Source organism: Halyomorpha halys, unplaced genomic scaffold (genome assembly GCF_000696795.3).
Source record: "Halyomorpha halys isolate HHAL.00 unplaced genomic scaffold, Hhal_1.1 Scaffold154.1, whole genome shotgun sequence".
In the NCBI taxonomy this organism is placed as follows: Eukaryota; Metazoa; Arthropoda; class Insecta; order Hemiptera; family Pentatomidae; genus Halyomorpha; species Halyomorpha halys.
Genome location: NW_027112031.1, coordinates 304,726 through 318,245, shown reverse-complemented (window position 1 = coordinate 318,245; position 13,520 = coordinate 304,726). Strand labels below are relative to the sequence as shown.

At 26.4% G+C, this 13,520-nt stretch overlaps 1 protein-coding gene across 6 annotated transcripts in view; it reads left to right on the top strand.

Moving 5' to 3' along the window:
• Hipk (Homeodomain interacting protein kinase) overlaps positions 1-13,239 on the top strand; it is a 63,663-nt gene extending 50,424 nt beyond the window's left edge. For 3 of the 6 annotated variants that reach the window (XM_067049945.1, XM_067049944.1, XM_067049942.1), the window contains exons 17-18: positions 6,913-7,077; positions 8,462-13,239. In XM_067049945.1, coding sequence (XP_066906046.1) covers positions 6,913-7,077; positions 8,462-8,666 — 370 coding nt within the window. In that variant the 3' untranslated portion in view covers positions 8,667-13,239. Of the gene's footprint in view, positions 1-2,889; positions 2,934-6,912; positions 7,078-8,461 lie in introns of all 6 variants that reach the window. The other 3 variants (XR_010844081.1, XR_010844082.1, XM_067049943.1) reach the window with 3 other exon arrangements.
• The last annotated feature ends 281 nt before the right edge of the window (positions 13,240-13,520 follow it).

Below are 13,520 nucleotides of genomic sequence, written 5' to 3'. Positions count from 1 at the left end.
TATCAGAAATTTCAATTATTCAGATAAATATTTCTCATTAAAATGACCTCTTTGTGAGTAGTTTTCTTTTAGTATGAAACCAGTTATTAAGATCAATATTGTTTCTGCTTGACTATTGTTGAACAAGTACCCATTAAATATATATATAATTAAAGTTTTAAAAACAAGCATTGTAAATTTGTTGAGCTTGACAACAAATTTATTGAACTGAGAAATAGATCAAACTTAATTAATTTACGAGGAGAAGATGGTTGGGGGTGCGGTCAAAATGAAACACAAATAAGTTGGTGTAACCTATTTAATTGTGCCAATGTTTCGGCTAAAGTTTCTAGCCTTAGTCAGGGCTAAGAACAGAACAAGATAACAATCGCAATAAGTATAGGAAATAAAAAATAAAATATAAACAGAATGACATAAAATAAATAATTTTACAGAATAGAATTAATAAAATGAAGTGATGAGAGAAGTGGGAAATAAAATGTATACATAGATAATTGAAAAAGTGGGTAAAATAACATAATTAAGGAAATAAAATAAAAATGAAGTTATATAATGCAAAGAAGTATAAACATATTAGTTATGAATAATTTAAAAATTGAAATATGGAAAGAAAAAGGAGATTGAGAGAAAGAAAATATATATAACCATAATAATTGAGGCAATAATAAAGAGGCAAAATATAAGTAAAGTTTAACAAAAGAAATGAATAGAAGGGGAAAAAAAAATATTTTTGGAAACAACCATAATAATATAGTGGAAATAACTAATAACAAGGGTAAGGAAAATGGAGAAAAGAAGGGGTGGTAAAATAAAGAAAGGGGGGAAAAAAGAATAAAACAAACCTGTTAGCTTGAAAATCAAATGCCTAATGGTATACTGCGTCAATAATGGCCAAACTCTGATTTCAATGTTGGCACAATTAAATAGATTACACCAACTTATTTGTGTTTCATTTTGACCGCATCCCCAACCATCTTCTCCTCGTACGTCATCCACGGTGAACTATCTCTCATAATTAATAATTAATTAATTTACTTACATTACATTTGAATGGCCTCTTAATTTATTTTTGTTTGGTTTTAGAGAAATATTTCAGATCACCATAAGAGCATTCTCTAAGTTATGTTATGTCTTTGCACATCAGAAACAATGAGAATATTTAGCATTGTTTAGGTGACGAAAATTCGAAAATGAAAATTCGGTACTTACACTACAAACATTCTTCATTTCTTCTTAGCACTGTAAAATAAACTTTTTCTTTGTTAGTTTTATGACTCACAAAATCTTGACCGTCAGGCTTTGTTTTGTTATTGAAACTCTACTATATTTATATATTGTAATAATAAAAAAATATTAAAAATAAAATAAATGAATTTTAATCGTTTTTAAACTTGTTTCAAATATACAGGAGATAGCTTGGGTTCAAAAAAACTCCTAAAAACTTCAATATTTAACAGATAATATAATTTTATAACATAAGAGACTTTTCTCAGGGCGGGTTACCTGGCAATCAGAACAGACGACACTGTACTACTAATAAGACTAACTTAATTTCTAGACATTTTACAAACACAATAAATTCTACTTAGAAACAAGACTAACCAATTACACAGCTCCCCCTGATAATCGTTGATCTCTTCTTCATGATGGTGCTATATCCAAACTCCCAACAATGGCTTTTTTTCTTTCCCCTCTCTAGCTGAACGGACGTCTTCTCACCAAGCTCGCAAAACCAAGAGTCACTGTTTCCTCTCCTCCATCTTCAACTTTTTACTGCTCGATCCAATAAATAATCGATTGTAGTACAATCGCTCTGCTTTATTTGCGATGTAATTAGTTTATTGATAATTTTCACTTTCTTCCATTTCTTCTTTGAATATTCCTTTTCCATAATTACTGTATAGTAACAACAAAAGTTGAAACATTTCAATCCATATTATCAAACAAACAACCCAACGAACACTTCGGAAGGACGCGCACTGCCATCTATCTCGTTTTGAAAAGCGTCTTTATTTTAGATAATGAAAACTGGTTAGCTTGCTTTTTGATTTAAAATAACAAATAAACAATATACATAAATAAAAACATAATTAAAATAATTTATCTATAAATATCAACTATTTATTAAAAAAGAGGATATTACAATATATATTTTTTTTTTTGTATTGAAAACTTTTGTTTTCTAATTATCTATCAGGAGCTATTTACATAAGTTAATTTAACAGTCTTAATGATTATATTCAATTTTAGTTTAGTGGGATTTTGCTATATAAGTAAACCAATATTAAATAAAAGTATAATTAAATTAAAATCATTTTGCTAAGTATAGTGAATTGTTTCAGAGTATTTAACATTTTTGACTGTTATAAATCTATACATACATACAGTAATCATAAATGTTAGGTTGTAGAAATCAATGGATAATGCTTTTCCATCTTTATGGAAGAAATGCCTAACTACCTTCTGGTGTTGCTAATCTGTTCTGTGTAAGGTTCTTATATTTTAATATTATTATAATTCAGTTTTGCTAAAAAATGGTTTTCTTTTAAATATAAATGAATAATTTAAAATACATATTATGAAAAATGCCTGTCTATTAATACATACATACAATAAATACATGGATTTTAACAATTTATATCATGTTTATGCAGTTGAGAGTTATGGTTAGCTATATTCATTTGCATAGGTTAATTTCTTATAAAAATTCTTTCTAGTAGAATGAGTAAATGGGAGGTTATGTGTTTTGTTAAATGTTCTGCCTATACATTTCCTAAGTAAACCTTTTTGGTTGTAGATTTTTTTTTTTTTTCGAAATGAAGAATAGACTAGAATACAAAATATTTACTTGTAAAAAATATGGAATATCGAATTCTTTTTAAATTTCAGGATATTTGCTCCTGTTGGTGGTATATATACCCAAGATTCTGCAGGTATACGCTTTAATTACCATTTTCCATAAACCATTTATTTATTTGAAATAATTAGTAGTTATATTTCCCTGCACTTAACATTTTACTTCTTTTTAATTATTTAAATTGACTTGAACCACTTTCTTTTCATTTTCTATCACAAAGATATACGTACATACATACAGTGTGTCCCACTATACTTTTTCACTCCCTCTTAACCTCTACAATTTTTATTTTATTTTTTCTGGATTATAACAAAGGTTTGTGTTTTATCCTCTATCTTGTCAGGGTATTGTTGTTATTCTAAACTTCTTCAACTCCCTTAATTCTGTTATTTCCAATGGAATGTTTTTTTGTTTTTTTTTAATGGATTCTGATAGTAAATCCGATTTTTTATTATGAATTCATGTTGAATTCATATCATGCTTTTCTTTTTTTGTCCGATAAATTTTTAAGATATAAATCGCCAAAAACCGTAAACAATTTTTCACTATTTCTGGTGTGGATCATTTAAACAACTTATATCCAATTGTCAATAAGAATACATCATTATAATTTGAGTTTTTTCAGAAATGGCTGTCTTATTGATAAATCCTCAATAATATATACTTATGAGAAATTGAATTCTGAAACAATTTTGTTATTTTTTTTTAATTTTCTGTGACATTGCTAAGTATTGCTTACAGTTCTTGATGATTTACACATTCTAAAGGCGTCAGATGAAACAGGCTAACATAGATTTGTTTTAAGATCTGATTTACTATCAGAATCCATAGAAGAAACAAAGTAGCTCATTCCATGGAAATTCTTGAGTTAAGTAAAGTGGATAAAGTTAGAGAACTAAAAGATTAACTATATGCCAATGTTATCACCCAGCCAAAATAATGTTTAAAAATTGTTGAGGTTAGGGGGTGATTGTGCGCGCGTGTGTGTGTACTGGTGTGTGCATATTTGTGTGTGTGTGCTTGTATGTATCCATGTGTGTGCATGTGTGTTGTGTGTACACTTACAAATTAGGTTGCTGTTTTAATTATATTGTTGGTTAAATGCTATTGATTATTTAAATTAAAATGCTGGGATCGCATTTTTGCTGTTGTTTATCCAATAAAAAATAGTTATTAATTTTGTCCTATATACAATAATTATAGATTTAATTACTCCCTCTTAGTTCTTGATATAAATTTATATCGTGTTTTATGTTAAATACAATGAAATTCATCACATATCTTCGCAAAAATCACATGGACGGTATTTGTTAGTATGTTTTTAATATTAGAGTAGTGACGTTAGTAGTGTAGAAATGAAAACAATGGCGGGATACAAAGGGAATTTATTTAAGTCCAGCTTCGGCAAGAGTGCTTCCACTACATCCACTTACTAAGTTTTGAACACATAAGTTGTACCAAATATATAAATATAAACAAAAATGTTGGGAGTATCCTTTCAGTTATATGTAATGAGCTTCATTTCTCTAAGATTTTCACACCTTTTGCCTGAGGAACAAAGAAATATTCTCCACATTTCCCAGCAGTTTACTGGCCATTATCAGGCTAAGAATTTGTTCTCACTCAAATAGTGATCTGCTGTTAATATTGCTTACACATTTTTTTAAATTCAGATGGAATAGTAAATAAATAGTTTTGAAGTTCGATACAAAAATATCATTGATAAGTAGCTGTTCATTTTTATTTGATAGATATTTGTTACCAGTTCATTTCATGAGATATTATTTTACTTTCTGTGGACTAAATTTATGTTTTAATATTCTTTCTAGTAGATTATCAAATTAAAGTCCTTTTTCATAAAAATTATCATAATTACTCTATGTTTGGGTCACATCTCTTTATGCTTTAGGCTTTTGTAATAATGAACTACCAAATCTAAGGCTGTGGCTATATTAATAAAGTTTAAATATACATTGCTATTATTTTACCGTACTCTGGAAATGCTGATTCCTTACTGTTTCCGTTCAAAGTTTAACTGAATCTTATACCCATCTTTTTTTTATGATTGTCTCAGTACATTTCTGTTTATACATGGCAAATGTATTTCACCTTTTTTTTGCTTATGTATCTTCGTCTTTCTGTACTGTCATCAGTTATATTCATATTTAGGTTTTTCTGTTACATCTTCATGTAGTCTAAACTAAAGTGTCATTATATTGCAATAATTCTTTTATAATTTAAATTTTTGGAACCTTACTAAAATGTTCATTAGATTAAATTATCAAATATGTTAGAAATACAAAATTAAGGAGTACCTGGTCATTGCCTCATAGTTAATTAATATTTATGTATTAAAGAATACATGGATTGTATATACCTTCTTTATGACTGTTTATTTTTGCCACCATTTAAATTTTTTATTCTATTAGGTTGTGTGCAACTTTATAAGAAGAGCACTAGATCACTATACCATTTTATTCATTCTCAATTCAGTTGAATTCGACCATATTTTGATCAATTTTTATAACAAAACAACATTAAGCCCTAATCAATATAATATTATATTTATAAGCTAACTTATATTAATTATTTTCCTTTTTATATGAATCTTTGACCTTAAGAAGTACCCTGTGTAGGAAGTTGGTGGTTAATTAATTATGTGTATATACAATTTTGTGTGTGTTTATTTATTTATTTATATTATATTTATAAACAAACTCATACATGATAGGTTATCGATTGAATATTTTTTTTTCAAATAACTGTTTATAAATTTTATTCAATAGTTAATGATGTTATATATTTATAACTATATACTGGATTATTAAAAAATAATGAATTAATTTCATGAAGATGATATTTAGTTTTTAATCTGAACATAATATAGAGTACCTTACTAATAATTTAATGTTGTTTTTTATAAAATTAAGTCATTCCACTTCTCTAACTTATTATGTTGACAAGTTTATCATGGTTTTATTGTTTCTAATTTATTGAAGAAAATTGAAAATTTATGTATTATGTAGTCTAAAGTTAAGATGAATACAGGCAAAAAAAAGATAAACAGTGACAACATTTTTATTTATTAGATGATAAACTAAAAATTTTAAGTTGATAAAATGACATTTCTACGTATCTTCAACTAATCTTCTTACATTTTTCTACTAATCACATAAAGCATTCTAGATTGTTTGGTAATTAGAATTCAATGCTTTATTGATGTAATGTTAAAAAAGTTCAATTAAGTGAGTGCAATTAATAAATCATCAGTTATTTTGTAATATATGTACATATATTACCCATATTCTCTTTAAGATAGATTATGCTACCCAAATGCTTTAGATTGCTTTACAATTATAATAACATTATGATATTTAGTTAGAAAGACAATATAATAAATATGAGTGTATATATACCAAACTACTAAAATTCTTCAATTCTAACTAAAATACTTGATGTTTATCAATGAATTAAAATACACAATAATTAAAAATGTGTACACACATCTAAAATATAGATAAAGTAATAATTTAATAGACTGATAAGAAATATAAATTGAATTTAACTAATATTTAAATATAGTTCTGTTCAAACTAGAGGTTTCTCATGATGAAATATCTCTTTCACTGTAATTCATGTAGAACTTCTTAAGTTCCATGAGAAATGATTCCACTTTACGTTTATTCTACAAAGTTTTAAAAAATTATTAAAAACTTTATTTGATTCACACATGGCTATGTTTTAATTTCCTTAATTAAATTTAAAGTGATTTATTTTTAATTTTATAAGTTGTGATGCAATTATTTTACAAATTTTGTTAAATTAAAGCTGTTCCTCATTCAGTATTGGTAATCACAACCAGTTTAACAATTCATTAATTGAACAAACACTAAAACATTATTTTATCATTTCTCTCCATGATTGATATTAAAATTTTATATTTGAGTGATTAATGTAACAACTTAGATTAAATTTGTAGGTCAGATTAATTTCTATTCCTTTGATTTTTATTATTTCGAAACGATACTTATGTTTTATTATTTTCTTGTTTATAGGCATACAGCATCCCAGGTTTCACCACAGGGAACCAGATTATCCCCATTGACGGGACAACCTATTTATCATCAGAGTGACCTCTATCGCAGACAGGCTGTTTATGTAACAACTACCCAGCCAGCATATTTACCTCCTACTCATCAAGTACCTTCTTTTACTACAGGGTAAGTTTTACTTTATTAGTTATTTTCTAGTTCAGCCCATTAATGTCTCCTACGATATTTTGTAGTACTTAATTAGCTTCATTATATTTCTGCTCATATTTAATTTCCTGTAGTTCATAGACTAACCTATAAAAGGGGAGAAAAATGAAATAACAATATGTTAGGGATCAGTCAGGTGAAAATATAATATAAAAAATAAATAAAGTAATAATTTTATGGTTGCATTATTTTGGCTAAATTATGTAGGCCATCTTCAGTGTTACTGAACGAGTAGGCTATCCAACTTCCAAGTCTAATTATTTTAGCATCCACCTCATACTGGTACTCGTAATTATATTTTTAATACCCATTATTCCTCCTTGTCGAACCTTTTGGTTTTCCTGATGAAATTTAAAAGGGTCAGCCAATACACAGGCAGTATGTGTTAAAACTGTCAAAAACAAAAATAGATTTAATAATAATTTTTTCTCAACCTTCATAAAAGGTTGAGTTATTAATGTTGAAACATCTAAGAGGCCACCATTTTGATACCAAATGGCAGATATTATAGACCAAAATACCAAAAACGATGATTTGGAAATACAACAGAAAGGATAAAACTTACTGAAACAAGAAATAATGTTAATATTGATAGTTAACAAGAAATAATGTTAATATTGATAGTAAACCAGTCCGAGGGCAAATTCATAGTTAAGAACAAGAATCACACTAATTTAGTTAGTTAACATCTTCTTATCAAGACCCTTTCAAAGTTGTGTGAAATATATTTATTAAATTCTATGAAAACCACTTTCCTTGTTTCATAATCATTAAAAATAAGCACATTAGTATGTCTTACAATTCCTTGAAGAAAAAAAAATAATACCAAGTATGTCCCTATATTAATACATAAAATAAAAATAGCTGGTTAATTGAATTGCTGGTTAATGAAACCTGAATTAATGGAGGTTCCACTGTAATAATAATAATTATGAGAGATAGTTGACTGTGGATGACTTATACGAGGAGAAGATAGTTGGGGGTGCAGTCAAAATAAAACACAAATAAGTTGATGTGAATAAGTTACATTAACTTATTTGAGTTTTATTTTGACTGCACCCCCAACCATCTTCTCGTGTAATAATAATAAATTAAGGAATATGTGAAAAGATACTTAATACTTTAGAAACTTAAAGGAATATTGGATAAAGATACTTATACTTATTCATATTGTTTTCAATGGCCTTAGTATCGCATTTAATACTCATTCCTGAACCTTTTAGACTTTTATGATATTGATGTGTGGAAGTGGTCTATCACAGTAGTATTCTCCGAGATCTATAAGTAGTTGCCAGGCACTTATAAATTTTTATTTTATTACTTTTATTAACCAAATTTTGTGTAGTAGGGGTGTACCTCCTCCAGCACATCATTCTTCAACCAGACCTCTTTTAACTGGAGGTGGACATCCAAGTCACCCTCTTCCTGCTCATATGCAGCCAGCAGCTGTATTTTCTACACATCCTCAGGTTGCTGCTTCCTATGGTTATATTAGTCCTGCTAAACCACAATATCCTGGTCCTCCTCCAGCATTGTGGTTTACAGAATAGTGATTTAATTTGATATATTATGATTTGTTTTAAACTTTTTGTTAAATAACTATTGAGTTTATTTAATTATTCATTAATATATCAATACACTTGTTTTTGGTATTAGTTATTACCAATATATATATGTATTAATAATGTTGGAATTTTTTCCTTTTTATTGATGTGAGGCATTGACGAAGATTTGCTGTTTTCTGTGACTCTGGATGTGCAAGGGAACTTAAAATCATCTATTGCTTTTAATTTTCTTTTATAATATTTATATTTCCTTCAGACCGTGAGATTTGCTCTATACTTTCTTTGAAATAGTGTATATTTGTGCCATTGCCCAACCATCAGTCCCCTTTGTTAATCTTTATTCCAAAATAATCAGTGTATTATATATGTAGTATTATTTTGGCGTACTATATTCAAAAGCTATACATTGTTTATCATTTTACTACTTACACTGATTTAATTAGTCATTGTTTCATTATTTGGAATTTTGTGTTCAATCCTTTAACTGTCAGTGTCTCACTTTTTTTTCTTTTGGAGCCTCTAGAGGCAATATTTACTCTTTATGCTCTTCTTTCTTATACAGGTATGGTTTAAAATGTTGTGTTTTAAGTTAGTTTTGATGTAGTAAAACTTTATGTCTGTTGATTTGATTAATGTAAAAAATTTTAATTAATTAAAGGTTGTATGTATAAATGGTTAATTCTAATGAGTACTTAGAATTGTTTAATCTTTGAAAACTCAGGTTATTTAGCATTGTGTAATTTTATAAGTTATGTTATTCATTTGTGATTTGTCAATCCCTTTTTTCTTTCCTGAAAATGAAACCACTAAGGATAAATAATTAATTTACGAATGATTATGAGCAAAGAAAGATTTTTTTAGTGGTTAAATTTCTCTATTTTATATAAAAGAATTATCTATTGGAAAATGTATGTATATCTTATACTTTAAAGATATATGATATGTGCATATAACAACTCTCTCTATATATAATTTAGAGATTCTTGACATATCTTATTAATATGTGTTTTATTGATCTTATCTTGTTCAGTAAGCAAAATAGTTTATAAAAACAAGTACACTTTTGTACTTGAAATGTAAGTTTTGGAGTTTTTTCCTGTTGCACATGTATTATTAAAGTTATTATAAAAGTATATTTATTTTGGTGTACTATAAAAGAATAAATATTTAGTTTTAGAATTATTGTAGAATTCAACCATTTCTATGTATATTGTAGAATTTTGTATGATTCTGTGGATGCCTAAAAAATGATTGCTGAGTTAATGTTTAAGAGCAGTAGTATATTACTAGTTTAAAATTTTTCTTGTAATGTTAATGGGGAAGGACAAAAGGAGATAAAAAAAATTAATAGAAATATTTTTTTGATGAGTTAATAAAGTATTTTTTAATGGAACTAAGACCAAAATATGTAATTTGTAGTAGGGAATTTTCATTTAATAAAATTTTAAATGTTATTTAAATTTTCAGTCTAACTGATGCTTATTAATTCTTTATAAAGAAACTACAACATATTGATTTAACCCCCTCTCCCTGTTGGTTGTTTAGTGTTGAATGTTAAAGTGGTTTAGGATTAAATTTTCAGAGAATAATTTTCTATAACTTAATCTGGTTGAATATTTACCAGAATTATTTCCAATGCTGGGAAAACTATTAGTTTTCTACAGTTATGTTCCAATAAGTCATTTAAGGATTCTTCATATATATTTTTTATAAATGTTGTTAATTATTCCTTACAATAGTAAGGACTCAAAATTGGTTTTAATATATTTCATAATTCTTATTATATCCTATCTGATATAAAAACATATATCCTATATGATAAAAAAAAATCAGTACATATTTGTTACAATATTTACTCTCTCTTTACTATATGTATATATAAATGAACTTTTTTTCCCTAAAGCAAATCTTTTCTTCTACTTAACTTCATAATCATACCACTATTTGTTTTTAAAAAAACTGCTTTTATATATATATATGATTATTTCATTATCAATATTTTTAAAGGCCTGACTTTCTAAGACAAATAAATAAAACTTAAAATTAAGTTTATGCCATATTATTGTCATGTTAATCTTTTGTGTCCTGTGCCACTTTATGAAATCCCATAAATTTATTATGAATGTACTTAAAAAGATATTTAGTAATTAGGTGAAAATATCTTCTCTTTCTTTCCCCTGAAATTAATTGTAACATCCAGGAAGGAAACATAAACAGTACTACTATTATTTTTAGTTTAAAACTTCCCTAAAGACTCATATTTTATTTTATATTGGAACTTGTGGCTTTTTTGTTTGTTCTGTTTTAGTTATTAATCAGTTATACTTTATTGTAAGTAACAACCATTTTTACCTAGTTTCACCTATTGAATCAGTGTTTGTGTTTTTATGTGCATACATGCATTCATATGTTATAACATATATAAATACAAGCATCTTTATTATAATAAATGTATTACTTTATTTCTAGAGCATTGGCTGTTGTGAGTTAACTTTTTAATAAATGTTTATTTTACAGGAATATTATTTTTAATGGGTTAAACTGGGATTATTCAATATTATATCAATTTTTAAACATTTTACCTACGTTATTATTCTATAATTTAGCATTGTATAACTGTAGTTTTAGGCCATTTTTAATTTAAATATAATAGTTCTTCATCTATACATTTGTATATGGCTTGTAGCTTAGTTAATGTTGAATGATTTTAGTAAATTAAATAAAAATTCAGTGGTTTTCATTAATGATGTAATTATTTTCGGAATATTTATAATCAGTGAATATTTGTGGGGAATAGCTCATTGTGAATAGTGAAAAATCTTTTAAAATCAGAAGTATTTTGTAACTCCTTTTTTATATCATCAATGTATTTTATTTTTGGACTATCTAAAAAAACCTTCTGGTTTAATTAATACTATTATAACAAATATTATTTGTTAGATGGGAGAGGTTTGGGAAGTAAGCAAATAGTTTTTAATAGGTATGGTTTGGAGCTGTTAATCTGTAGCGTATGCTAGTTAATATGATTTATCTAAATTGTTTTATTTCTATTGTCTAACTTTTTTATGAACATTAGCTTAACATTGTTTAAAAATATGTTTTTGAATAGGTAAATGCGGGGCCTTCATTTTATATTATTATTAATTAAATAATTTTGAATTGGGAAGTATCTGTTGCTGTAAAATCACTTTGCTTAGGGTGGAATTGTTGATCGAAATATTTTTTTATTAGAGGCACGTCTATAAGATAGTTTATTGATATTTAAGATGTACACCCTGAATAGGTTATCAGGGATTTCAATTAAAGTCTTGTATTTAAGAACAATTAAAAAAATAATAAATCTTCTATTAGGGGCCACATACAAGATATATGTTCCATAAGGAATGAGCCTAATTAACCTTAATGTGTGTGTATTTTCTTTACTCTTTTCTTAGCAGTTCACATACATGTGTTAAGTTGTATTTATATCTGAAGAGCTGTGCACGTGTTCGTTAAGAGTATTTTGAATCTCTTATTATTGTTCAATAGTTATTGGTTTTACTTGGAACCATTGCATATTTATTTTTTAATGTGCATTATTTTTAGCTTTTATTTCAACACTAAATTTGTTTATGAATTTAATATTTAATCAGCCATATTAAATTAGAAAATTTCTTAATTACTGTATAGTTTCATTTCTAATTAAAGTAATTTATGTTACAAATTTCACTATAATTGTTTGTGATCAAAAAGAAGTATTTTATTGTTTAAAGTCAAAAATTGATTTCCTATTTATGTTTATACTCATTGCAGAGAATAATTAGCAATTATTTGCTTTTTTCATTAATATGATTTAAAACGATTTAGATTTTAAGAATTTTGTACATTAATATGTAAGTATGTTCTATCCTATACCAAATAAGATTTTAAATTTTATTTTGTGTGACTAATTACATTTCTTTTTTTTTTTTTTTTGTATATGGTTTTGGTTAATGGCATAGTAGTCCTTAACATTTAGTTTTGGTAATATTATTTAATAATTATTTTCAGTAATGTGTATATAATCGGAGACTAATATTTTTCTTTATGCCTTTATGTATCTTAAGGATATGTTTGTGTTAATGGCATTTTACACTAATGTAGGAGTATTCACAGAAGGTGAATTCATTGACTGCTTGAAAACGTATTATACTTAATTTTTTTTTTATTTTGAAGATGATATTTACTCTGTACTAGGTACTCTATAGAATTATATAAACCTGTGTTTCGTTATTAATAAAGTAATATACAGGATTTTAAAAAAGTCTGTATTGGGCCTTAGGATTTACACACATATATTTATATCTATGTGTAATTTGAGCATGTATGTGTGTACTTTTGGAAATATATGTTTATTTTAAGCATATATGCATAGATTCATGTATAAAATATGTCTATTTATGTGTGTAGGGATGTGTAAGTATGTGTGTTATTACTCACAGAAATACATACTTAAGATGTACATATATCTTTAATGAAACATTGACTTATTGATGTTAAAGCTGTTATATTAAATAAATTTGAAGTCATTTTATTTTAACTTGGTTTATTAATATTTTTGTGAAGAAGGATAATTATCAAGTAGACTAATTTAACATCTCTACTGATAGTGCACTTTAATATACCAAGGTCAACACTTCTTTTGGATTTTATATCCATGATGTTCTACCTTTTTTTGGTATTAAAAAAATAAATAAATATATTAATAATCATATGATAGTGCAATAAAAAAATATATATATTTGAAAGGAATATGGTCCGGGTGCGGTAAAAAAAACTCAAATAGTAGAATTATACTATTTTAATGAGCCAACGTTTCGC